Source organism: Labeo rohita, chromosome 23, assembly GCF_022985175.1.
Source record: "Labeo rohita strain BAU-BD-2019 chromosome 23, IGBB_LRoh.1.0, whole genome shotgun sequence".
NCBI lineage: Eukaryota > Metazoa > Chordata > Actinopteri > Cypriniformes > Cyprinidae > Labeo > Labeo rohita.
This window is the reverse complement of record NC_066891.1, coordinates 20,504,705-20,532,178: the sequence shown is the minus strand read 5'-3', so window position 1 is coordinate 20,532,178 and position 27,474 is coordinate 20,504,705. Positions and strand designations below refer to the sequence as shown.

Below are 27,474 nucleotides of genomic sequence, written 5' to 3'. Positions count from 1 at the left end.
AGTCAAAAGTTTTTAAACAGTAAGATTTTTAATGTTTTTTAATAACATTAAAAAGTCTCTTCTGCTCCCCAAGCCTGCATTTATTTGACCCAAAATACAGTAAAAGCAGTAAAATTGTAAATATTTTACTATTTAAAATAACTGCTTTCTGTTCGAATATATTTTAAAATGTAATTTATTCCAGTGATTTCAAAGCTAAAGTTTCAGCATTAGTACTCCAGTCTTAAGTGTCTAATTGTTTAAAAAAATTGATCAAAAGTGATGATAGATATTTATAATGTTACAGAAAATTTCGATTTCAGAAAAATTCTACTCTGCTGTTTTCAACATAATAATAAAAAGAAATGTTTTTTGAGCAGCGAATCAGCATATCAGAATGATTTCTGAAGGATCACATGACTGAAGTAATGATGCTAAAAATTAATTTAAATTACATAAATTACATTTCAAAATATATTTAAATAGAAAACAGTTATTTTAAATAGTACAAATATTTTAAAATTAACGTTATTGCTGTACTTTGGATCAAATAAATGCAGGCTTGGTGAGCAGAAGAGCCTTTTTTAAAAAAACAAAAAAAACTTACTGTTCAAAAACTTTTGACAGGTAGTGTGTGTGTGTATATGTGTGTGTGTGTATATATATATATATATATATATATTTATACACACACACACATATATACAGTGGGTACGAAAAGTATTCAGACCCCCTTAAATTTTTCACTCTTTGTTATATTGCAGCCATTTGCTAAAATCATTTAAGTTCATTTTTTTTCCTCATTAATGTACACACAGCATCCCATATTGACAGAAAAACACAGAATTGTTGACATTGTCTTGTTGGAAGGTAAACCTTCGGCCCAGTCTGAGGTCCTGAGCACTCTGGAGAAGGTTTTTGTCCAGAATATCCCTGTACTTGGCCGCATTCATCTTTCCCTCGATTGCAACCAGTCGTCCTGTCCCTGCAGCTGAAAAACACCCCCACAGCATGATGCTGCCACCACCATGCTTCCCTGTTGGGACTGTATTGGACAGGTGATGAGCAGTGCCTGGTTTTCTCCACACATACCGCTTAGAATTAAGGCCAAAAAGTTCTATCTTGGTCTCATCAGACCAGAGAATCTTATTTCTCACCATCTTGGAGTCCTTCAGGTGTTTTTTTAGCAAACTCCATGCAGGCTTTCATGTGTCTTGCACTGAGGAGAGGCTTCCGTCGGGCCACTCTGCCATAAAGCCCCGACTGGTGGAGGGCTGCAGTGATGGTTGACTTTCTACAACTTTCTCCCATCTCCCGACTGCATCTCTGGAGCTCAGCCACAGTGATCTTTGGGTTCTTCTTTACCTCTCTCACCAAGGCTCTTCTCCCCCGATAGCTCTAGGAAGGGTTCTGGTCGTCCCAAACGTCTTCCATTTAAGGATTATGGAGGCCACTGTGCTCTTAGGAACCTTAAGTGCAGCAGAAATGTTTTTGTAACCTTGACCAGATCTGTGCCTTGCCACAATTCTGTCTCTGAGCTCTTCAGGCAGTTCCTTTGACCTCATGATTCTCATTTGCTCTGACAAGCACTGTGAACTGTAAGGTCTTATATAGACAGGTGTGTGGCTTTCCTAATCAAGTCCAGTCAGTATAATCAAACACAGCTGGACTCAAATGAAGGTGTAGAACCATCTCAAGGATGATCAGAAGAAATGGACAGCACCTGAGTTAAATATATGAGTGTCACAGCAAAGGGTCTGAATACTTAGTACCATGTGATATTTCAGTTTTTCTTTTTTAATAAATCTGCAAAAATGTCAACAATTCTGTGTTTTTCTGTCAATATGGGGTGCTGTGTGTACATTAATGAGGAAAAAAAATGAACTTAAATGATTTTAGCAAATGGCTGCAATACAACAGAGTGAAAAATTTAAGGGGGTCTGAATACTTTCTGTACCCACTGTATATACATATACATATACTTTTATACCATTTATATTTTGAATTTTTTGTTTTGTTTTAATGTTTTAGTTTTGATTAAATAATTTTATGTGCTTTTGTTTTTTAAAACATTTCTATATTTACATTTAATGTATTTAATTTCCGTTTCAGTAGCCTACTTTAGCTTTTAGTATTTTATTTGCCAAGGCAACACTTGTTTACATTTTTCAGTTTGGACAATTTTTTTGATGTACAAATCATGTCCTGTCCTAATTTTTTGTTCTTTTGGAATATCTTATTATAGAAATATGCCATATTACAGGAATAAAATGGGTTGCAGATGATGTTACGTATCAAATTAAAAGTTTCTTCATATTTTCTCCAGGCTGTTTGTCTTAGCAATACGATAGCCCAAGTAGCCGCAGCTGGTTTGAGCTTAATTATTTCTGAGCGTCTCTGTGCATCTGTGCCACTGAGCAATCTATTGTCATTACATCCAAGTGCCCAAACGCAGTACGTTTTTGTTTGCAATGTTATTGTTGTTCTTTTACAGCCCATGTGAGCATCATGCTAACCAATGAGATGCCCTCCTGATGATGGGTCCCCCGCCGTGTAATTTCCTGTCTTTTCACGGCTCGTTTCCTCTTGGGCAACGTGTGCTTAGACCTGAGGGGCGGAATCTAGGATGTGACATCCAGGCTCCCCAGTGTCCTCTCTGCTGTTCTGCACTTTTCTGGTGCTTCACTGTGTGTAAGACTCATCCAGCAGAACGTCAGGCCTCCCTGCAGAGCTGCCTGTGCTTTACCGTTACTTAGCTAAAGTATGAAAGTAGACCTTAGGGTGACTTCCTTGCTGAAAAAAAAAAAAGCTTTCAAATTTGGCTGATTGACTTCTGCATTATACCACTGATGTAGATGGATCAGGTAACACTTATTTATGCTTGGCCAAATTTAACGTTCGAAATCTGGTAATTTCGATTGGTAAAAATTTCCCTTCGTAGATTTTACAACAAATTCAAGTTGGTCACACAAGTTTGCGCTGACCAACAGAAATCTACATGGTAGTGTGAGCTGTGCTTCATGCATTGCTACACTATTGACAATAGACAATGTACTTTTTTTGTCAGCAAAATTTTACTGAGATTTCACCAATGTGGTTGCACCTTTACTCTGACAGTGTTTCCTGCACTGCTGCATCTACAGCTCTAGAAATGATGCTTTGAGTCTTGCAGTCTGAATTAAATGTGATGGGAATGCAATTTCTCTATACTGAAAAATACCACCATAAAAAAATTGCAGTGTTTGAGCAGTGTGCGTGTAGCAAAAAATATATGATGTGACCAGCGTAGTCCAGTTTGAGGACGAATGACTCTTATGAGCTGGTCTTTTTTAATAAATTGGTCAAAGCGAATCAAAGATGAATCACAGACGAACTCATCAGTCTTAAACCGCTTAATCACTCAGTGAATCAGTCTGAGCGGTTACCAAATTAACATCTGACTCACTCACTGAACTGAAGTCATTATTCTTGATTATAAATTGAAATCATGTTATGTTGTAGCTATTTACAGTTTGTGAGACTTCTTAAATGAGTGCAGTGTTATTTTAGTATAGTATTATAGCATTTATATTTTGAATTAGTTTTTTAATGTTTTGTTTTCATTTTTTATTTCAGTTTTAATTTAATCATTTTATGTGCTCTTGCCTTGATAGTTTTTTTTATATATAATTTCTATTTAGCTTTAATTTATTTTATTTCAGTTTTAGTACTTTAGCTTTTAGTATTTTAATTGCCAAGGCAACATTTAAAATGACATTTTTCATCTGATATTTATATTTTACTTTATTTCAACTCAGTTAACCAAAAATACTCTTGATACTGTTGGTTTTAGTTAAGTATAAAAACACTGAATTAATGAGTGTTGTGTAGTTAAAATTAAAGTTTAAAGTTTACTTAAAATCTTTTTTGTGTAGTATTTTTGTTTAAAATATATATTTATAATAGCGCTGTTAAATCGATTAATGGCTTAATCTTAATTATATACATGCGTGTATGTCTTAAATATATACGTGTGTCTATTAATATATATACATATTAGTGGTGTCAATTGATAAAAAAAATTAACTAATTAATCACACATTTCTTTCTGAAATTAATCGCGATTAATCTCACCTAACATTATAATTTTTAATTATACTTTTATATTGCAATAATTTCACATTCAATCTTCAAATCAATGCAGAAACAACATAAAGGAAGTATCACTATATATCACTATATTATGTGAACACAATTCCTACTGTAAATATATCAAAACTTAATTTTTGATAAGTTATATGCATTGCTAGGTGCTTCGTTTGGACAACTTTAAAGGCGATTTTTCTCAATATTTATTTATTTATTTATTTTTTTTTTGCACCTTCAAGTAGGATTTTCAATGTATAACCAAATATTGTCCTATACTAGCAAATCATACATCAATGGAAAAGCTTATTTATTCAGCTTTAAGATGATGTATAAATGTCAATATTAAAAAAAATCCCTTATGATTGGTTTTGGTGTCCAGGGTCACATATAAATATATACAGTACAAACACATATTTTATGTGAACACAAACTTTTGGATGCAATTAATCACGATTAATCGATTTGACAGCCCTAACTTCTATTTAAAAAAAAAGCTACGTATGGTGTCTGTAATATAGTTATTATAATTATGTTTTTAAATATTATAGTTGTCTATAATATAGTTATGGTCATGTATTATATATACATATAAATATATACAGTACACACACATTTTATGTGACCACAAACTTTTATTTTTGATGCGATTAATCGTTTGACAGCCCTAACATATATCTAAAAAAAAACAAAAACAAAAAACAAGTATGGTACAGTTGTCTATAATATAGTTATTATCATGTATTTGGCAGTTCCTCAGAAGTACTAATAAATATAAATGGAATTGTTTAGTGGCATTAGAATCGTAATTAAAATTGTAATATTCCTTGCGATTCTCATTTCTTTTCCGCAAGGTTTCTGTGACTTGAATCTGTGCTTTATTTGTGGGATCGTTTGTGGAGCAGGGAAAGGGGTTAATCGTGGAGATAGATTTGTGACTGACTGGATTAGAGGAGAATAGCAGTAGTGGGACCTACAGTAATCCATGTGTCTGCTGAATACTGGGTTTGACCTCACGAGGCTTTGTGTGTCATCTGCTCTTGAATTCTGTTAGGTTGCAGCTTGCCCCCTACAAATCAGCCTGTGGAATGGGAAATCTTGGTAACACTTTATTTGATGGTTTCTTAACTAGTTGCTTATTAGCATGCATATTACTAGAATATAAGCCATTTATTAGTACTAATTAAGCATATTTTAATGCCTTATTCTACATGACCTTATTCTACATCCCTAATCCTACCCAATACCTAAACTTAACAACTACCCTACTAACTATTAATAAGCAGCAAATAAGGAATTTATTAAGGGAAAAGTCGTAGTTAATAGTGTATAATTGCATCCTATTCTAAAGTGTTACCGAAATCTTGATCATCGTCCTTCTTTTTTCCCCCTATCACTAATGTTTAATCTGAACAAGCTGGTCTTCCTGTTGCAGTCTCTGTCCACAAGCAAACCTTGTGTACCTGACAGACTAAATTGATCATGCCCCTTTTGTTCATGCTTCCAGAAAGGCTAGGACACTGCAGACAGAGATGACGGGATCAGTAGCAGAGGTCATTTAGAGACAATAGCAGTCGGCTGCAGAAGCCGCATAGGAAGACATCAGTTGGTCACTGCATACCATGATCGCTTGCAGAGGTCACAAACTGCACGGGTATGCCAGTCGTCTATGCTGACCTGGATAAAGCCATTGCTCTACGGTGTATCTTACAGGAAGTGAGGTCATCTCAGATATCAGCGTTCTTCGAGTGGCATTTTTTGCAGCGTAATCTGGTTTATATATATACTCCATTTCTATACAGTCCTGATGATCAGTTTAACAGAGCGAGAGGACATCAGGACATCTGTGTGAGTCCTTTCTTATTTCACTTCACAGCCCTGTGCTTCTATGTGTTGGACAGGTATTTTCCACCCATAAAAGACGATAAAACAAGCCTTTAATGTCAACATTTGTCAAGAAATGACTCCCTTTAAATTTCCAGCAGGGCTGCATGTCTCACAGAGAAAAACACTACTATGTCAAAGGAAAAAAACAGAAAAGAGTATGTTTTTGTTTTATCTCAGCAGGAGTAAGTATCAAAGGCTTATGTGCTTCAGAGGAGTAGGAAAAAAAGCCAGAATGTTTATTTAATGACTGGGAAAAAAAACGCTATCTGACTGAAATCTCAAAGAAGAACTCAAAAATCTGCTCTGGAATTGTAGTAAAATCAGTTAAGCAGGTGTCAGTCTGCACAAAAGCAGAGATGTTTGTCTTTGAGTAGCCTAAAAGTGATTTGACATTATAAAGAAATAGACAAAAATGTCCCATGTGTTTCATTTAGCAATGCTGCAGGGAGCAATCATCCCTCCTGCAGAGAAGAGGAAGAGATCACGTGTTTGATTCAGGAAGCAGAGCAGGTACAGTAACCCCCATAAGCTATTGATTTAAAGCTGCGGTTTTATCGTAGATACAATGGATCACTCTGGGCATTCGGTTTTTGAGGTTTTTCGCCACCAGTGCAAAAGTGAAGTAGTGAACTATGGCTAATTTATCCTGCCAGTGAGGCACTTGGATGTCATGACATTTAAAAATATATATATATATATTTTAATGCCTTTAATTAGCATGCTCTGCTGTTGAGACAGAAATCAGAAAACTTAAGAGACGCCTGCAGTTTGTTACATTCTATTGAGCTCCATCTGTTTGGAATACGTGAGCGTGTTTAAAGACATCAAATTGAGGTCGGGTGAACCCAATATTAGTCTGATTTTACTAGGTTCTGATTTTACACCCTTCAGGCATCATAGATGTATATGACTTCCTTCTTTCAGACGAATGCAACCGGAGTTATATTTAAAATTGTTCTGGCTCCTCCAAGCTTTATAATGGCAATGGGCGGGTGTTTCTCTTCAACAGTCCAAAAGTCCAATAAAGTGCATCCATCCATAATAAAAAGCACCTCACACAGCTCCAGGGGGTGAATAAAGGCCTCCTGTAGCGAATCAATGTGTTTTTGTGAGAAAAATATCCATATTTAAAACATAAGAATCACTTTAATCTAGCTTGCGCCAACTGCTCGTACACGGGTGGATGTTGTAATACGTCGGTGAATGCGGACGTGCTGTGGATAAAGGTAAAAGACAAGCACCAGTCATGAATTAAAGTTCAAAATGTTGGAGGATTTAGATATAAACCAAAAGGTGACTGTTTTTCCTTTGCTAAAGTAAAGAAACTGTGCTTCCTTTGCTTCTGTAAACAAACGTTGGTTTTCATGAGACTCACCAGCGCATGCACAACGCCGACGTCCTACTTCATCTGCCCGGAGCTGCTTCCGGGTACGACCAGCCGGTGCAAGCTAGATTAAAGTGATTATTACTTTTTAGATTTGGGTATTTTTCCTACCAAAAAGCATTGATTCACTACAGAAGCCTTTATTCACCCCCCAGTGCTGTGTGAGGCACTTTTTATTATGGATGGGTGCACTTTATTGGATTTAATTTGGACTGATGAAGAGAAACACCCGCCTATTGCCATGATAGAGCTTGGAAATGCCTGGATAATTTTTCATATAATTTCTGATTGCATTTATCTGAAAGAAGGAAGTCCTATACAGTAGTCAACATTTGGAGTGGATCAATACCTTTCATCAAATTTGTCCTAAAACCAAAAAGAATACCTGTTCTTGTCTTAGGACAACTTTGATGAACTTTTTTGATCCACTTCAAATGTTGACTACTATATACCTCTGATGACTGGAGGGTGAATAATGGGGTAATTTTTTGGGTGAACTAACCCTTTAAATTGATTAAAAGTGACAGTATAGACATTTATAAGGTTACAAAACATTTCTATTTAAATTAAAATTCTCACTAAACTTTTAAATAGAAGTGTGCATGTCTGTCATACAGTAGTAAAAATGAGCACTTGTTAGTTTGTTTTATTTCAGCAAATTTCATGCATAGCGTGTTATTAAAGGGATAGTTTACCCAAAAATGAAAATTCTGTCATTAATTGCTCATGTTGTTCCAACCTGTGAGACCTTCGTTCATCTTTAGAACACAAATTAAGATATTTTTGATGAAATCCCAAAACTTTCTGACCCTGCATAGACAGCAACGCAACTGACATTCAAGGCCGAGAAAGATAGTAAGGACATTGATAAAATAGTTCATGAACGAAGGTCTAATGGGTTTGGAACGACATTAGGGTGAGTAACTAATGACAGAATTTTCATTTTTTGGTGAACTATCCCTTTAAACATAGAGCACACTCTTTATAAACGACTGCCTGGAAATCTGCTTATTCTTACAAAGTCCACTTTTAGAGCAGTTAAAGCCATAATCTGAACATTTCAAAGAGAGAAAATAGATTTTTGTGCAGTTGAATAAAGATTTAAAGGCTGACAGTTGACTGAGCGACCACAGGATACAGGATTTGATGAGCAGCTTCAAGTAGTCATTGAGAATGCAGGTGCCATTTATTCATACTGGTCAGGAACAACAATACTGTATTACAGGTACAAACACAAAAGCTTGTGTGGTGTCCTCCAAAAAGTGGCCTTGATTTAGAAAGCAGGTTCAATTTTTATACACACATCAGCTTGCAGTTTGGTACTTATTGTGAAAAATGTTATATACTTTTCATGATGCCCATTATACCATGCAGTTCTTCAAGATTCATGTCTTGCTAGTTATATTGTTTTGTTAGGAAACGTGATTTTTAACAGAAGCTCTTGCAGTTGAAAGGCTTAAGGTGGACCTTTAGATGAAAGGTCATTTTATGTTGTGGTGTAGCATTTTTTGTTGGTATCCTTCCTAAGAAACTTTTGATACTGGCCATTTCAGGTTGACTTGATGTTGGTTGTCATGTTTGTAACCGAATGGGTGTGATCAGTGGGGAACAGCTGGAGATGCACAGCTATACAGTGGTAGGAAGATATATGACTGAATTTAATTTCCGCAAATTTTTCATCCTCCCAATGACTTTGTGCTGATGTCTGTGCTTGTGCTCATGGTTAATTAATCTGGAACGCCTACTGATAAATGTTCACATCATTCAGTGAAATATTGTTTGTTTGTTATGATATACTGTGCGTGGGTAGTTGACAATGTTTAAATAATGACCTTTTTCAATGTTAAGATTTTTAAATCTTCAAAAATTTTGAATGGTTAATTTATGTAGGTGTTATGTAGGTATTATAGTCTTTTTTTCTTTTCTTTTTTTTTTTTTTTTAGCATTTTAAAATGTACATATATCCACTTAAATAAATAATAAAATGTTAAATATATCTATAAAATATAAATTATTTTATAATAATTATATTTTCTGAATTATTAAAATATAAAGATTATATTAAATATTATATACACTAGATTATTAGAGCTGTCAAAAAATAATTCTTTGATTTATATTTTCTGCAAGCTCTGTCTGGCTGTGTTTTGAATCCTATCAGTAACATGCTTGTCTCAATGACTAAAACATGGAGGTGTAATTGAGGTGTAAATAAGCGATACTGATGTAATGATGAAAAATATTAATACCAAATGTTTTTACTAGTAATTTACTTATTTATTGTGAAAATGAATATGCAAAAAAACATTAGCGGGGGGAAAATTTAGACAGAGAGAGTAATGTTTTACAGCAGTAATATTGTAAAATATTTTTACTATTTAAAATAACTGCTTTCTATTTGAATATAATTTAAGATGTAATTTATTCTTGTGATCAAAGCTACATTTTCAGCATCATTACTCCAGTCTTCAGTGTCACATGATCCTTCAGAAATCAAAATTCGAATATGCTGTTTTGCTGTTCAAGAAACAATTATTATTATTATTATTATTATTATTATTATTATTATTATTATTTTTGTTTTATTATTATCACTATTTAAAACTGTTGAGTAAATTTTTTCAGGATTCTTTGGTGAATAGAAAGATCCAAAGATCAGCATTTATCTAACATTTTTTTAAATTAATTTTTATTTTATTTTTTTTTTTTTTGGAAAAGGAATTATAGAAATTATTTTTTTTATTTAGCGAGGATTCTTTAAATTGATCAAAAGTGATGATAAAGACTTGTATAATGCTACAAAAGATTTTTATTTCAGATAAAGACTGTTCTTTTTAACTTTCTATTCATCAAAGAAACTTGAAAAAAATTCTTCTAATATAATATAATAATAATAAATGTTTTTGGAGCAGCAAATTGGAATATTAGAATGATTTTTGAAGGAATATTTGACTGGAGTAATGATGCTAAAAATTCATTGAAACCACAGTAATAAATTACATTTTAAAATATATTAAAATAGATAGCAGTTATTTTAAATAGTAAAAATGTTTCAAAATTTTACAGTTTTTGCTGTACCTTGGATCAAATAAATGCAGGCTTGGTGAGCAGGAGAAATTTCTTTAAAGAACATTAAAAAACATACTGTTCATAAACTTATGACTGTTAGTGTATAACACACTATATTAAATTATGCAAAATGTTGCATTATTTATATATATGTATATATGTGTGTGTGTGTATATATATATATATATATATATATATATATATATATATATATAATGGGTTTATGTGAAGATTTAAGTTGTTTTTCAGTTAAAAGCTATATTATTTGTTTGGTAACAGTTTAGTCATTAAATGATGCCACAGATTTTACTGAAATGAAATGTGTTGAATAAAAATATCCATTTAACAGAGGCATCAGTGTAACTATTGGTATCAATGATGCTTGCGTTTATTCATAGTACTTAGTAAAATATGGCATTAAATAAATATTTAAAATATATAATCTTCATGTTGTTTCTACATTAATTTGGAATTGATTCATGAAAAATGAGTGATTATTTATTTTTAATTTTAGTATGTCAAATTATAAAAGAAAATCAATTAAAAAAATATAATTTATTTAAATAAATAAATGTATGTGAACTACTTTTATGGTATTCGGTGTTCTTTTTTTTAAGCTTGACAGTCTCAGCCCTCATTTACATTCGTTATATTGAAAGGAGTGTCCAGATATTCTTTTTGTGCTCCACAGAACAAAGGAAGTGATTGTACCAAATAACATTATTTAAACATCGAAGAAATGACACACTTCACCTTTAAAGCTTGTGCAGACTGATAGATGAGTGATGCTTCAGAGAGAGACGGTCTTGCGTCTTTCCTCTTTTTGGCTTTTGTTCAGGGTCGTGTGTAGAATAATGGGCAGGGGGTGGTAACCGACCGTGCAGATTTGGTTTCGCTGCTCTTCAGAGAGAGAAAGGGGGCATCGGCAGGCAGAAATAGCTCCCCTCCCCCTCGCCTCTGGATCAATGAAGGTCCAGTCAGAATCATTGATCATAGCCCGTCTTCATGTAACAGAATGCTTTATGTTTTTTAGCCTGTGGCTGACACTAGGGTGTAATATCGCAAACAGACACTGATATCAAACTGTCTGTTTGTCCTTCCAGTGATTTGATCACATCCGCACACACACTTCTTTTTAAATCTAGCCACTCCTTTATAGCGTTCTTTGGATGAGCGCTCACCTCAAGTGCGTTAAGGCATGATTATGTATGTATACCTAGTGTGTCAGTGCTGGTATTTTCCCTTTTCACGGCCGGTTTTCCTGCTCGATCAATATTCTGCAATGGAAGCTCACGGTCTGCAAGATGTTAATCCTCATTGGACCTCAGAATGTGTGTTTTTGAGGGCAAATGGATCTCTGTATAAGTGTACAGGCGTGGATGCCGTGCACTCTTAAAAATAAAGGTGCTTCACGATGCCTATAAAGAACGTTTAACATCTGAAGAACCTTTCTGTTTCACAAAAGGTTCTTTGTGGCAAAAGAAGGTTCTTTAGATCATAAAAAGGTAAGAAAGAGATGTTTCTGTAATGAACCATTGACTGAATGGTTCTTTGAGGAACCAAAAATGGTTCTTCCATGGCGTCGAAGAACCTTTTAAAGCACCTTCATTTTTAAGAGTGTATTAGAGTAACGGCACGCTTATCAATTCGCTCACCTTTCTGTGTTGAAATGATACAGTGTGCTTCCTTAGGAAGCTATTGATCCCAGCGGACGGAGGGAAGGCGGTCAAAGACAGAAAGCTCATGTAACATGCTCAGACATCTGTTAGACGTGAGAAATAAAGGCTGTGATGTGATGGGCAGCTGTCAGTGTTCCTCCGAGGGCCCAGATAGATCCATCGACCTTGTGTGTAGTGGATGTGTGAGAATTTGGCTCCTGAGCTCTGAATGTACTGTTAAGATTTGAGTTCCTCTCTGTAAATAATAGCATTTGAAAAACATGATGCTGCAGTGGTATGATATATTTCAGAGTAGGGCTGGGTGAGAAAGCAATAACAATAATTATCGTGATAGAATTTTCCTTGATAAAACGATAACAAATGTTCGATATAATGTTTATGTGCCAAAAGCGGAACGAAACAGCACTGCTTATTTGAAGCGTGCCACACGGACCGTTTATCTGCTTGGCTCAATGTTCAAACTGCAGCGCAGTGTGAGGTTGCAAGAGCAGATGCATTTAAACGCTGAAAATTCTCGGTCACACGAGCACTAAACAGCGCTGTGAGATCCAGTGTGAAGTGCCTGAATTCAGCGATGAACACAAATGACTCAGTAATATAAACTAGTTTCAAGCCAGATGAAACACTGTGCACAACGATGCAGTCATAAGGCTTTTCAATCTACAAATCGCCATCATTTACAATGGATTTACTGTACTAATGCTAACTGCACCATAGTATTGTGTCAGAAATGTGGGATATTCATATAAAATTTGATTGTATTGTAGACATGTATTAAATGTATTAAAGGAGTAATGGAATATAATGACAGATTTTTTTTGCGATTAAGCTATAGCGTTTGTGCATTTATGCTAAGTGTATGTAGACTTGTTTTTCATACAAATACCTAGAAACCATATTCTTTTTACCATGAGGTGTTATATATGTGGTTTTAACTGTAGTTATTGTGAACTACATACACTATTATGGAAAACCAATGGTTAGTTTAAATAAAACTCAAACAGTCAGAATAATTCAATTTCACCATATGAGGTTGTTACAATTTTTACTGATGTTACAGATTTTTTATAATGAACAAATTTACACAAACCTGTTTCATGATTTGAAACAATACCACAACATGCAGAAATTTTATAATAAGTTATTTATTTTGTTAAGGAAAAATGAAAGGGAAATTTGTAAAAAATTCAAGAATGTTCTGACTGTAAAGTATAGTTTAAATCCACAATTATTGGTCTGGTTTCTTCATTTGAAGAAAAAACCTGGCTTTAAATTGTAAAGAAATACAATTTTGGAATTTGTGGTGATAATTATCAATATGAGACATTTTATCTTGATAATCACCCAACCCTATTTGAGAGTAAAAAATGATGTTGAATTACAAAATATGTCAGTTGAGAGTTAATTTTATTTTAAATTGGAATAGCATAAACTTTTGAATCTTTCAGACCAGAGATTTGTATTAAGAAAAGGAGAAAAAGTAAAAGTGATAAAAGTGTGAATTATTATTAGTAGTAGTAGTAGTAGTAGTAGTAGTAGTAATAGTATTGTAAGACAACACTGAAGATTGTGTCTACAGTTCAATAGTATATGTGACCCTGGACCCCAAAAGCAGTCAAAAGAGTAAATTTTTCAAAATTGAGATTTAAACATAATCTGAAAGCTGAATAAATAAGCTTTCCATTGTATCGTTTATTGGGACAGGACAATATTTGGCAGAGATACAACTATTTGAATATCTGGAATCTGAGGGTGCAAACAAATCAAAATATTGAGAAAATCACCTTTAAAGTTGTCCAAATGAAGTTCTTAATAATGCATATTACTAATCAAAAAGTAAGTTTTGATATATTTACGGTAGGAAATTTACAAAATATCTTCATGGAACATGATCGTTACTTAATTTCCTGATGATTTTTGTCATAAAAGAAAAATCTATAATTTTGACCCATACAATGTATCTTTGGCTACTGCTACAAATATACCACAGCGACTTAAGACTGGTTTTGTGGCCCAGGGTCAAATGTTTTTTTTTTTTTTTTAGATAAGCTGCCATTTTCGCAATATTATTACAGAACACACATGCACTACTAGTCAAAAGTTTTTGAACAGTAAGATTTTTAATGTTTTTTGAAGATGTTTCTTCTGCTCACCAAGCCTGCATTTATTTCATCCAAAGTACAGCAAAACCAGTAAAATTTTCTATTCAAAATAACTGTTTTATATTTGAATATATTTTAAAATTTGATTTCAAAGCTGAATTTTTGCATCATTACTCCAGTCACACGATTCTTCAGAAATCATTCTAATCCTCTGATATGCTGCTCCAAAAAAAAAAAAAAAAACATTCCTTCTTCTTCTTCTTCATATTATTATTATGTTGCAAACAGCTGAGTAGAATTTTTTTCAGGTTGATGAATATAAAGTTCAGAAGAACGGCATGTGTCTGAAATGGATATCTTTTGTAACATTATAAATGTCTATCATTATCCTTAGCATCCTTGCTAAATAAAAATATTAATTTCTTTAAAAAAAAAAAAAAATTACACTGACTCCAAGCTTTTGACTGTTAAAGTAATGTTACAAAAGCTTTTTATTTCAGATAAATGCTGATCTTTGGATCTTTCTGTTCATCAAAGAATCCTGAAAAAAAAATTTACTCAACTGTTTTAAATATTGATGATAATAATAATAATAATAATAATATTAAATGTTTCTTGAACAGCAAAACAACATATCAGAATGATTTCTGAAGGATTATGTGACACTGGAGTAATGATGCTGAAAATGTAGCTTTGATCACAGCAATAAATTACATTTTAAAATATAAAAGTTATTTTAAATAGTTAAAATATTTCACAATATTATTGCTATATTATGGATCAAATAAATGCAGGCTTGGTGAGCAGAAGAAACTTACTTACTGTTCAAAAACTTTTGACTGGTAGTGTAGATCCAGACCTACACTTTTCAGAACACACAAACATTTCTCTCCAGACTAAATCTTTTTTTTTTTTTCTTCCTCTCTCTCTAAATCAGTTTTAGTATTGCAGATCTTGATCAGTTTCCATGGCAGCGCATACATATATATATGCTTAGCATTCCTTCTTTTATTTATTTATTTTCAAGTCTTTAAATTTATTTCTTTTTGCATTAGGAGCCATGTCACTGTCCTTTCTAAATATGGACAGAAAGAGAGACGGAAGATGGAAAAAGGAGCGGAACTAATTGCAGATTGAATAAGACGAGACTCTGAGAATCACTCGTTCCAGCCGTACATGCAAAACAATCACATAGTCACATAATCAATCATTCATGCTCAGGAAATACCATGACCGTCTCACTCTTCAGTTGATGCTACATTCACTTTTTCCCTTTGCTGAATGATTCATTACAGAAAAAGCAGTATGAAAAGTCCAGAACCCAGTTATACTGATACTAAAGACATTTCACATTGATTTTTACAGTATCAAAAGCCGTTTATCAACTTAATTGTTGTGGACTTGCCAGCATAAACCCTTCTCACAAGGACACCAGTAGCGTATGAGATGGAAAGGTTGAAGAGCAGAGTCGGACAGGAAGGGTTGCCTTGCTAACTGGATTAGCTTTAAATGGCTCCGGTACCAAAAAGCCCAGACTAGAAGATCCTCAGTGCAGGCAGAAGAGGCCAATCTCCTTACAAAAGCCTTTTTGCAAGCTCAGGAGAGCAAATGTTGCCCTAGCGTTCTCATGCATGCTTGAAACTCTCTCCGAGAAAGACATTCATTTGTATTCATATTTTAGTGCCTCTGTGCTTGACAAAACAGCACGGCGTGCCTCTGAAGGTAGGCATCAATCATTGAAGGTACATTAGGCCTGTGCGCATGTGTATTTACGCGAGGAACCCATATATTAATATGCTATCTGTTTTTTTTTTTCCCCCCTCAAGACCATTCGGTGAACTTCAGACCTGGAGGCAGAAAAACGCCCAGGTAGTCCGACTCCCCTCGACATGCCATTAAAAGCACTTGCTCCTGAAGTTAATGATTTTTTAAAGACTTTACCCCCTTCGCGTCTTAATTTAGACAATTTACAGCTTGGTATACAGCGAGGGCGGCTAACCTCGCTAATAAAGTCACTCTACAAATGCCCGCGCTCCTGGCTCGGAGGTTCAAGTCGTGCGAACGTAAATCAGTTAAAGCGATAAAAGGCTCCTTTCATTCTCACCCACCCAAAAGCGTATTATTATGAAAGCAAAGTTAATCAACTAAATGAAAACGCGAGACAGGACAAAGGTAACGCCCAGCCCCTGGCTGAGAAGAGAGCGTCTCCCAAGGACGTCTGCTCTTTGTGTTTAGCGAACGCGCACACACGGCTCTCAGACAAAAGAAACCCCGAAACACACACTCACAGCCCACAGAGCCACTCAGACCCTCCGCAAATGAAAAGAAACCAGCCGATTGGACTCGTTTCTATCTGTTATTCTCATTAAAGACACGGAGGAGCTGGGATGTTTCGTGAAGGGGGAAAATGCCAGGCTGTCCCTGCTCTCTTTATCTGCATAGGCAGCAATTTGTCAGAGAGAGAGAGAGCACAGAATGTCACCTGCATGCAGATGAGCAGAGACCGTAAGCGTGATCATTAATAAACAATAAAAACTAATAAAAGACCATCAGAATTGAGCCGTAGGGGTGCCGCGTGATGGAGTCGGAGAGGTTCGGGCCGCTGATGACCTGCATTGTTCTAAATTGGATTAGCCTTGCGGCGCTGATCGCGGGCTTGAAGCGGTTAAATGCGATTTTATACGATTATAATTGAAAAGGAGTTAAATGTCAGATTAATAGAGGCTGCTGTTTGATGTCCTATTGGAAGATGATTAAGGAGGTGCTGGATTGTCAGTTCTGTGAGTTGAGGATGGGAATGAAAATGCGGCAGAATGCATTACGCAGGGTTTGGGGGGTGGGACGGGTGTGTGTGCGATCCTCTTTGTTGTCTACCTGATGGTTTTAGCTATAGCGCGTGTACTCGTGACCTTTAAAGGGTGTCTTTGACCCATTCCTCGGCTGTCTGGTCCTATCAGCCGACCCTGCTGACTTTTGCTGACCCCTGGGCATCGTTTGTGATCTCTGGGGGCTTATTTATACACAAACATGGATCCGATTGCTGTGTTTGTATGATGTATTATTCAAACGTTGATTGTTGAAGTCAACGTAGGGCTTAACAGTGAGAATGACCTGTTGGCTGGGGTCAGTGTGAGAGAGTTTCAGGAAAGTCAACAACAGCAACCACTTGCCCTTTTGGGCTAGTGCCGCACTGATACAGAAAATCTTTTTGTTTTGTTTTTTTTTATTTGACATTGCACATCCATTTTTTAATTTGCTTTTCTGTGATGCAAGTTCAGCTGATTTGAAACCAACATGCTGTTATATAGCTGGATTTAGCTGGTTTTGAAAGCATTGAAAAATGCATTGACTATTGTTATTATTAGTATTATTATTATTATTATTATTATTAGCAAGTAAAATTAATGATACAATTTTGATGTGGAAGAAATATGTTTTTTGTTTTGTTTTGTTTTTGTAAGAATCAGTAATATTTTGCATTTCATTTTATCAGTTTCCAAATTAATTTATGAAGCTATGGATATAACTTGTTGCAAATATTTATTCTGTAAAAATTATTGTAATAATTATACATAAAGATAATTTTTTTAAAAAAGTAAAAAAAAAAAAAAAAAAAAAAAAGTAAATAAATGATTTATTGCAAATGAAACTTGCATTGATAATTTTATTTTTTTAAATATGTAAAGTGTATTTTTTTTTTTTTTTTTTTTTTTTTTTTGGAAGAATCAGTAATATTTTGCATCTCATGTTATCATTTTCCAAATTAATTTATTAAAGATATTAAAGATAATTTTAATTTATTACAAATTAATCATTATCATTAAATTAATAAATTAATAAAGATAATTTTGTAAAAAATGAAGTAAAATACTACTACTACTACTAATAATAATTCTATAGCAAATGAATAATAAATTGATACATTTTTTGTGGAAAGAAAAATGTGTTTTGTAAAGCTTTGTGTTTTTTGGGGTTGGAAGAATCAGTAATATTTTGCATCTCATGTTATAATTTTTCAAATGAATACTCATGAAGCTGTGAATATAATTATTTATTGCAAAATGTTTGTTTTGTAAAGATAATTTTAACTCATTATAAATTAATAATTATAAATTAAAGATATTTTAGTAAATTATTGTAGCAGTTGAAAAATACATTGATACAATTTTTTTGTGGAAAAATTATGCTATGTAAAGTTTTCTTTTTTTGGGAAGAAAAAAATGCAGAAGCTTTAATATACATTGCTATAATTGTACAAAAAGAAGAAGACACTTACGCCCACCAAGCCTTTATTTGATCAAAAATATAGTAAATATAAAAATACTGTATAAAGTTTTTATTGTTACCATTTAGAATATTTTTTTTTTCTGTTTTAATAGCTTTTAAAATGTAATTTATTTGTGTGATGTCCTGGTTTTTGGCCTTTACTTTAGTCTTCAGTATCACATGATACTTCAGAAATCATTCCAATGTGCTGATTGGAAACCATGATCATTTGTCTTCTGGGTATTTTTTTAATAGAAAGTGGGGAAAAAAAGCAGTTATTTGAAATTAAAATCTTTACTAACATAATACTTGTTTTTACTGTCACTTTTGATCAAGTTAATGTCCTAAATGTAGTAAGTTTGGATGACAAACTTTTTACCCCAAAACTACTGTCCCAATCAGGTAGTCTTGTCCCAAACTCACCTTTGCACATTAAACTGGCATCGAAAAACAGCTACAACTCCTTTAAGGGACCAGCAGGAAAAGAGTGGGCGGAAGACCGTCTTCCATCAATAACACACTGTCAAATTTGCATGTAAAGCAGCTTAACCAATCAGAGCTGGCGCTGGGCTGGTGGTGGGAGGTACTGTGTGACTGGCAGCTCTGGGGGGGAATGCGTCTGTTTAAACAGAGGTCGTGCCGTGCGCCGGGGTGGCAGGGTTTCCCTTCAACAACAGGCATGAGCAGATGGGTCCTCACCCGCTGTCCCTGGGGCAGCTTTTACTTTCGCCTGTCTAATAAATCATCCTCTTCCATCCAGCACATTATGCACAGGTATTTCATTGCTTTACAAACCCGGCACAGCATGTACAGCCGATCGAGCCCGTTTGAGATGCTCATGTTGATAATGAACACATGTTCCAGACTGTAACTACCGAACAGAACCACCTGAGCTCTTCAGATTATTTAGAGACGTTCATTTGAGGATATAAGTTGTTATGTAAATAAAACGGGATGACGGCAGCCCTCCAGAGGTGGAAGGGCTCGACGTGATGCTATCAAACTGAACGGATTTTTGAAATTGAGGAGCAATTTAATAAGTCAAGGGAACGAATTAAGTTTAATAGCCATCATTACAAAGTCATTATGTTTACAATAATACATTTGGGTCATTTGAGATCATTTTTCTTTTTGGAAAAAAAAATGTGAATAGGACAAGTTTAGCATTGTTCTCTGCTTTGAATGCTTTTCTATGAATTTTCCATTCCATTAACATTACAAATGTTAATGTGTCAACAAGTGTCATCCGAACTTGAGGAAATGATGCTGTCAGTTGTGGCGAAAAACAGAACGCTGTGATTTATTTGATTCACATGTTTATACAGGCATCCTCACTACTCACTAGTGCTGCTGCGAGTTTAATATATTGAATGGAGAAAATGGATTTATTCAGGAAAACAATCATTCATTTGAAGAGACTTCTTATGAAACAGGACAAATTGCTTGTGTAGACGGAACAAATTAATAATTTTCAGAAATGGAACCATTGAATGGAGAGAAAATAAATAATTTATTAGAGATGTTGATCTGTTTTTGACTGTTCACCAAGGCTGCATTTATTTGATCAAAAATACTGTAAAACGGTAATCGTGTGAAATATTACAATTTAAAAATAAGTGTTCTCTAATTTAGGGCCCTGTGAAATCCGTTTGAATTTTTCTGGATTCCGTTTTTCCCGATTTCATTTTTTGAACTCCTTAATGGTTAAATTAAATTTTACTAATCAAAGAGCATGTCTAATTAATTAAAATTATGAAACTTATACAATTTCACATTAATTTAATAAGGGTTTAACAAAAATGACATGTTTTTTTTTCTCACCATATGTTTTATTGTTATCAAATTCTGTGTTTTAGCATGTCTAATTATGTGAAAGCATACTTAATTTATTCAAATTTATTTTTAAAAAAGCCTTATGGAAGTTTTTTTTACCCTCAGAAATTCTGTGTTGTGTATTTAAAATGTTCTGGTTATCAAATGAAGGCATAAAACATTAATTTAATTTATCTTTTAATTATTGAAAATTAAGCTTTTTTTGCAAACAAAGGGGAATTTACTATTAAAATTAAAACATAAATGAGATGTTGTGTGATTGTACCCTAAAAATAATGTTTGTTTCATTTTAGTAGTAGTAGTAGTAATGGTAGTAATATACATCTGGCACAATGTCTTCAAGTTAAACCAGACTTTTATTTTGACGGGTTTCCGTGTCTACCTTTACATTTTCTGTGTGTATGTGATATAACGCTAGTTTTCCTAAAATGGAACGGTCAAATGTTTATAAAGTGACTAAGCAGATATTGTTTATGTATTTATCTCCTCATTTAGTGAGACGACAGACGCTGAAATCACTGTGAACGTCACGTGCGCTTCAGTGTGTGTAGTAAACAAAACCGCTCGTCTGCTCCATTCATTAAAACAGAGACACGCAGAACATGCAGGATTCACGTTTAAATGGTATTTTTGTGGCGTAATATTTACAGATACTAGTCCATATTGCAGCTTGATTGAAGTCGTACTTTTGATTAATTAATTAAAACTTTGACAAATTCAGTGACATTCCACGTTATTCAGTAAATTCCGTTTTTATGACTGGATTCCGCGATTCCGTCTGCGTTTCCGCATCGCGGAAATCATAGGGCCCTACTATTTGAATAAATGTAAATTTATTCCTATGATGCAAAGCTGAATTTTCAGCATCTTTACTCCAGTGTTCAGTGTCACATGATCCTTCAGAAATCATCCTAATATGCTGATTTGCTGCTCAAGAAACATTTCTTATTATCAGTGTCACTGATTAATATTTTTGTGGAAACTAATACATTTTTTTTCAGGATTGTTTGATGAATAGCAATTCCATTTATTTAAAATATATTTTTCTAACAATGTAAATGTCTTTACTGTCACTTTTGATGCATTTAGTGTAGCCTTGCTGAATAAGTTTTGAAAGGTAGTATATATTAATTTACGAAACTAGGGTTTAGACAGTCTGGTCCACTGAAAGAAAGTTCCACTGATGGCTTTAAAATTTTCTCAATTTGAACAACCTCTCATAACCTTGCTTTTTTACTTTTGATGTCCATGATAGGAATCGTATGAATGCTGTTCATAACAGTAGTTCAATGTCTGCTTTTTAAATATCATTTCATTTGAGATGCATACCTTGGGAAATGTCTAGTTTAGACATTTCAATGCTTGTTTATCAGTAGGTGAATCATGTATTTATGTAACCTTATGTACAGCAGTGCATTATTCACACGTGTGAATTAAATATTAGCTGATAAATATTTCTTCAATTACAAAATGATTCATGTTCATTGATTGATTTTCAAAGCATTCACGAGAGCAAAAACCCTTAAAGGAGACCTATTACCACATTTTACAATATGTAATATAAGTTTCAGGGGTCCCCAGAATGTGTATGTGTGGGATGTGTTTTAGGGCAGTTAGAATGTGTAATATTCAGTGATTTAAATCATATTTTTGACCATGTTTATGCCTTTAGTAGAGTAGATATACTGAAGTTGTATACTATACTCTCTTTTTCAACATTTCCGTATTGTGCCTTGGGGCCCAGTTGTAATTTTGGTGGTCCCACCAGGCTGCGCCTGTGTGTGTGTGTGTCTATGAGTGATGCTGTCACTCAGCAGGGGGTGACTGCTCTCTCTGACAGCCCTCCTCATGGGCCTGTTTGGCTGCCAACATCACGGCCCAATCTGACTTTCACATCTATTCTAGTTTTGCGCACACGCACAGACGCGGCGCCGATATGAGCAATCCTGCCTCAGCTGTCGGACTGACATCTCTCTGGCGCTCTCTCCGCAGGATGACTGTTCAGTGAGTAGTGAGGAGTTTGATATGAGTGACCCCACATGGATATCAGCTGAACGTCACGCCGCACTGTCTGACCTGAACCACCCCTCCAGCGCAGATAGGATGCACAGCCCTCAAAACACACACAAGGAAGAGGACGGTAAGAGACACTGTATGCTCATCTGTGTCTTAATAGAGGGTTTGAACTGGCTGATTACTCTAGAGTCTCAAATGAAGTGCATGTGTGCATGTCTTCAGCGCAAAAAGTCATTTCCTTAATCAGTATTTTTCTCTTGTTTACTGGTAATTAAATCTAAACGTCCAAACACAATTTTTCTTCACCACTAAATGCAGGATGTTCAGAGTTGATTTCAAAGAATATAGCTTGAATTAAAGGAATAGGTTAACTGAAATGTATAGGATTCAAGGACAACTCATAAATAAAAGGAATATTTATTATTTATAAAAACATAGATCTAGTTATATTTAGAGAGTTTTCTCACATAAACCATTGCAGTAAATCATACTGTGATAAACAATAAAATGAAAGATGCTATACTTATATCGATATCTATATAGCTTTATACACTGCAGTTCAAAGGTTTTAGCTCAGTACGATTTTTTATATATTTATTTATTTTTTGATTTCATGTTTTTGAAAGATATTGCTTATGTATGGAAGCCCATTTCCACCACTGAATAGAAGATTAAAAAAGGTATGTGTGACTTTTTATCTAACAATTCTGACTTTATTCTCACAGTTGCGAGTTTACATCTCAATTTTTTCACAATTTTGAGAAATAAAGTCAGAATTGCAAGATATAAACTTAAAATACTGACTTGACTTTATAACACACAGTTGTGAGTCATTAAGTCATTAAGAGATATAAATTCACAATTCTGAGAACATATACATTTTTTTCTCCCCCTCAAAACTGGACTTTATAACTCGCAATGGTTTAGTTTATATCTCACAATTCTGAGAAAAAAGTCAGGATTGCTAGATATAAACTCACGTTTGCGAGAAAAAAGACAGAATTGCGAGTTTTTATCTTGCAGTTATGACTTTATAACGTAATTGCGAGTTAATATCATGCAATTCTGAGAAAAAAAGTCTGAATTGCGAGAAAAAGTCAGACTTTAAAAAAGTGAGATTTTATCTCACAGTTCCGACTTTATAACTCGCAAATGCGTGTTTTTTATTATGCAGTTCTAAGAAAAAAGTCAGAATTGTGAGTTGTGAGTCAGAATTGAGAGTATGTCTCACAATTCTGATAAAAAAAGTTTGAATTAGTTTTTATATCACAATTCTGTGAGATAATTGTGAATTTTTATCTCACAATTCTGAGGAAAAAAAAATCCTTATTGTGAAAAAAGGTCAGGCTTGTGAGATACAAAATCACAATTGCAAGAAAAAAAGTCAAAATTGCAAGTTTATATCTCACAATTCAGAGAAAAAAAGTGCAAAAAAAAAAAAAAAAAGTCAGTATTGCGAGACATAAACTCGGATTTGCAAGAAAAAGACAGAATTGTGAGTCTTTATCTTGCAATTATGACTTTATAACTCATAATTGCAAGTTTATATCATGTAATTCTGAGAAAAAAAGCTAGAATTGTGAGTTTATATCTCACAATTCTGAGGGGAAAAAAGTCCAAATTGTGAAAAAAAGGTTAGACTTTTGAGATACAAAATTGCATTTGCGAGAAAAAAATTCAGAATTGCGAGTTTATATCTCAAAATTTGAAGAAAAAAAGGCAGAATTGTGATATACACAGTCACAATAACCTTTTTTATATTTTTTATTCAGTGGCCGAGAAAACACCGTAAAACCGTAATACTGTGATATCTTATTGCTATTTAAAACAACAGTTTTCTGTTTGAATATATTTTAGTGTAATTTATTTCTGTAATGACAAACCTAGTTTTTCAGCCTTATTACTTCAGTCTTCAGTGTCACATGATCCTTCTAATATGCTAATTTGGAACTCAAGAAATATATTGTATTATCAATGTTAAAAACAGTTACGCTGCTTAATATTTTTGTGCAAATTGTGATATTTTTTTCATGATCTTTTGATGAATAGAAAGTTTAACATAACTGAAATGGAAATCTTTTTTAATAATTTAAATGTCTTTACTGTCACTTTTGATCAAATTTAATGCATCCCTTCTGAATAAATGTTTTTTTTTTTCATAAAAATATTCGGATCCCACATTAAATAAAAAATATGTATTTTTTAATATGTATTTTAATACAGATAAGGATGAAAATAAAGCAAAAATACTGATAGGTTTATGGCAGTGGTGTTGAAAGTGTGTGTGTGCGGAAGTAGATGAACCATGTTCTGTTACACACACGTTGTTTGAGAGCGGTGGAATGGCTAGAATGAGGCGAGAAGAGATGTAGATATCGATTGTGATCGAGTGGCCTCCTCCCTGCTGCTTTCAAGGAAAGAGAAGGATCTAGACAAAGAGAAAAATTTATAGACAGATGAAGATGAGATAAGGAGGAAAAGAGCAATGGAAAGAGAGCTCTAAAGATACAGAATGTTGTAGATATGTTTTTAGATGGTTAGAGGAAATTATTCGTTCTAAATAAATCATTATTTAGCTGAAAATCATTTATTTATCATCATATACTCATTAATGTAGTTTCAAACCTTTATTCTCTTCCGTGAAAAACAAAAGAGGTATTGTGGAGACTGTACTGGTCTTTGCTGAATGGGGACAGGACACTTATTATTGACAAAACTGTCCTTGGCACGTTCTTGAGAGAAGCGGTAATGTCTTTTGGATTTATGAACATTTGTTCTTTTAAATCAGATCTTGTCAACGCAAAACCATTCTAGATGATTTATTTATAAATCAGTCTGATCCAGTTCTTTAGTTCTGGACTTTAGTTCTAGTGTTATCATATGATTACAGAAGAGTCATGTCAGATGAATTTTTGCTTCATTTGAAGCAAGAAAGCTTCAGTCGAAAGTGAGCCTGATTAAATGAAGAATTTACATTTTTGGGTGAGCTGCTGGGAGGTCAGAGGAAGCTTCTCCTGGAGTTTAAAGTCAATAGTTCCTCGCTGCGTTCTCCAGCGGCTTCTCTGTCTGTGGGTGACATTAGCGACTCAGAGAGCTCTGCATTTAGATAATGATGAGAAAGCGGAGAGTGTTTTTCCCTTCCTCCCTCTCTCTTTGCCTATGGTAGAAGTGTAGCTATAATCTTTCCGCATTGAAGGCAATCTGAAATCTTCAGTACAGAAAGCTGCTTTTGAAAAAACATATACATACAGGTTTCTTTTCAGATGCTTCTAATAAACATATAGGCTGCATACAGACATGGACACACACCCACAGATGCAAACACAGGCAGCTACTGAATCACAAACTCAACGTGTCCCATAGCGACTACTTTTATCCCAGCACCCACCTTTTCTTGCTTCTTGAACAATGGCAAGTCAAGGCTGTATTCGGATCAATGAATGCTTATCAGTAGTGTTGTCACGGTACCAAAATTTCAGTATTCGGTACCAATACCAGTGAAAATCCACGGTTAAACTGGCACTTGATCCATACATGTGAATTCAGCAACAGCTCGGTTCAGTTTTCTTGCCTCAGGTGAGTTTTTGTCATACTTCTGCTGCTGAAAAGCATCTGGAACCGTTGTCTGCTTAGGAGTTTGGTTCGTGGTCTTCTTCAGCCTGCAGCTGTAAAAGGAAAATATAATATACTTGAGTAAAACAATTGGCTGAGTCTGACTAAATGCAATATTAGATTGACACCAGCTAAACAGAACTTTATATATAACTTTTCAGTAAATAACAAACCTCAGCTTTTTATAACAAAGTTAGATAAGATTACTTATATTGAGTGTAAGATATCAATGTTACACAGACGGAAACTGTCTTATTAAAAACACTTTACAAAAAGACTCCATTTAACATGACTTAAAAAAACAAGTGTTACATAGCAATTATTCTCTTAATTTCAAAATGTATTAATAATTTATTTTAAATTAAAAGTTGTATCTGTTAACATTATTTCACGCACAATGAACAAACATGAACCATCAAATGTTTGTATAAAACAAAATTCACACACATTAATTAATGTTCACTCACTGTAACTTGATGTTAGATAATATATTAAGTCATGTTAATGAATGGTATCTTTTACCAAACTATACAGGACTGTATTTGACTGTACTTTTATTTAATCAAACTGCGCAAACTATATTTCATAGCCTAGAACTGCTTTTCTGATGGACCGATTTTAAGGACATAAACATTAACCATACATTTGTACATTTGTTCTCTAACACACATATTTTAGCTACACAGGTCATTTAAAAGCCTCAGGTGTGTAAAAATACCACACTATCATGTCCTGTTTTTTTTTTTTTTTTTAAACGCTATAGGAGCATTAAACACGTAATAAAGAAGTTTATTCTAATACTCGCGTTAGCATTAGCCGCGCTTATGCTAACGATTAACTAAGCAAATGGCAATGTTTATTTAAGGTATAATTTTTATAACAAAAGCTCTAAATATAAAATTAAATGAACACTTACCTGCTTGAACTCTTTCATTAAATCTGGGTGTCGGTCTTTGAGGTGTTTTATTAAGTTCGATGTATTTCCTCCTTTTGAGAAAGAACTTCGATGCACCGTTTGCAAATGGGTTTCTGATGATCTATGATGTTGCCCTTGTCATCAGCCGCAAATACAAAATATTTCCACACGTGGCTCCTTCCTCCTTTCTTTTCAACAAGCGGATTCAGAGCAGCCGCATCAGCAGCACCGCCGGTCGCCGTGTCTCTGTGCTTTTATGAAGAAGACGCAACAACTGCGCAGTGCGTACTTTCCGCATAGCGCAGTAAGAACCGGGTTGACCGGGCGCTCGGTACCACCGGTACTTAAGAAAACCTGGTACCGTAACATTTAATTTTTTTTAGTACCGACTTGGTACCGAAGTACCGGGTCTTTTGACAACACTACTTATCAGAAATACATAGGTTTGAAATAGGATTTGACATACCCTGTTTTTGTTGTAGAATAATGCTGTAGTTCACCCAAAAATGAACATCACCATTACTCATTATTTACATTTGTGCCGTTCCAAACCTGCATGACTTAATTTTTATCTGTGGAACACAAAAGGAAAATATTTTTAAAGAA

At 34.2% G+C, this 27,474-nt stretch overlaps 1 protein-coding gene across 5 annotated transcripts in view; it reads left to right on the top strand.

Annotated features, from left to right (window-relative positions):
* Positions 1 to 27,474, top strand: part of nol4lb (nucleolar protein 4-like b) — a 136,003-nt gene that overhangs the window by 49,771 nt on the left and 58,758 nt on the right. For all 5 annotated transcript variants that reach the window (XM_051095851.1, XM_051095852.1, XM_051095853.1 and 2 more), the window contains one exon: positions 22,317 to 22,464. In XM_051095851.1, the coding sequence (XP_050951808.1) occupies positions 22,317 to 22,464 (148 nt within the window). The remainder of the gene's footprint in view (positions 1 to 22,316; positions 22,465 to 27,474) is intronic.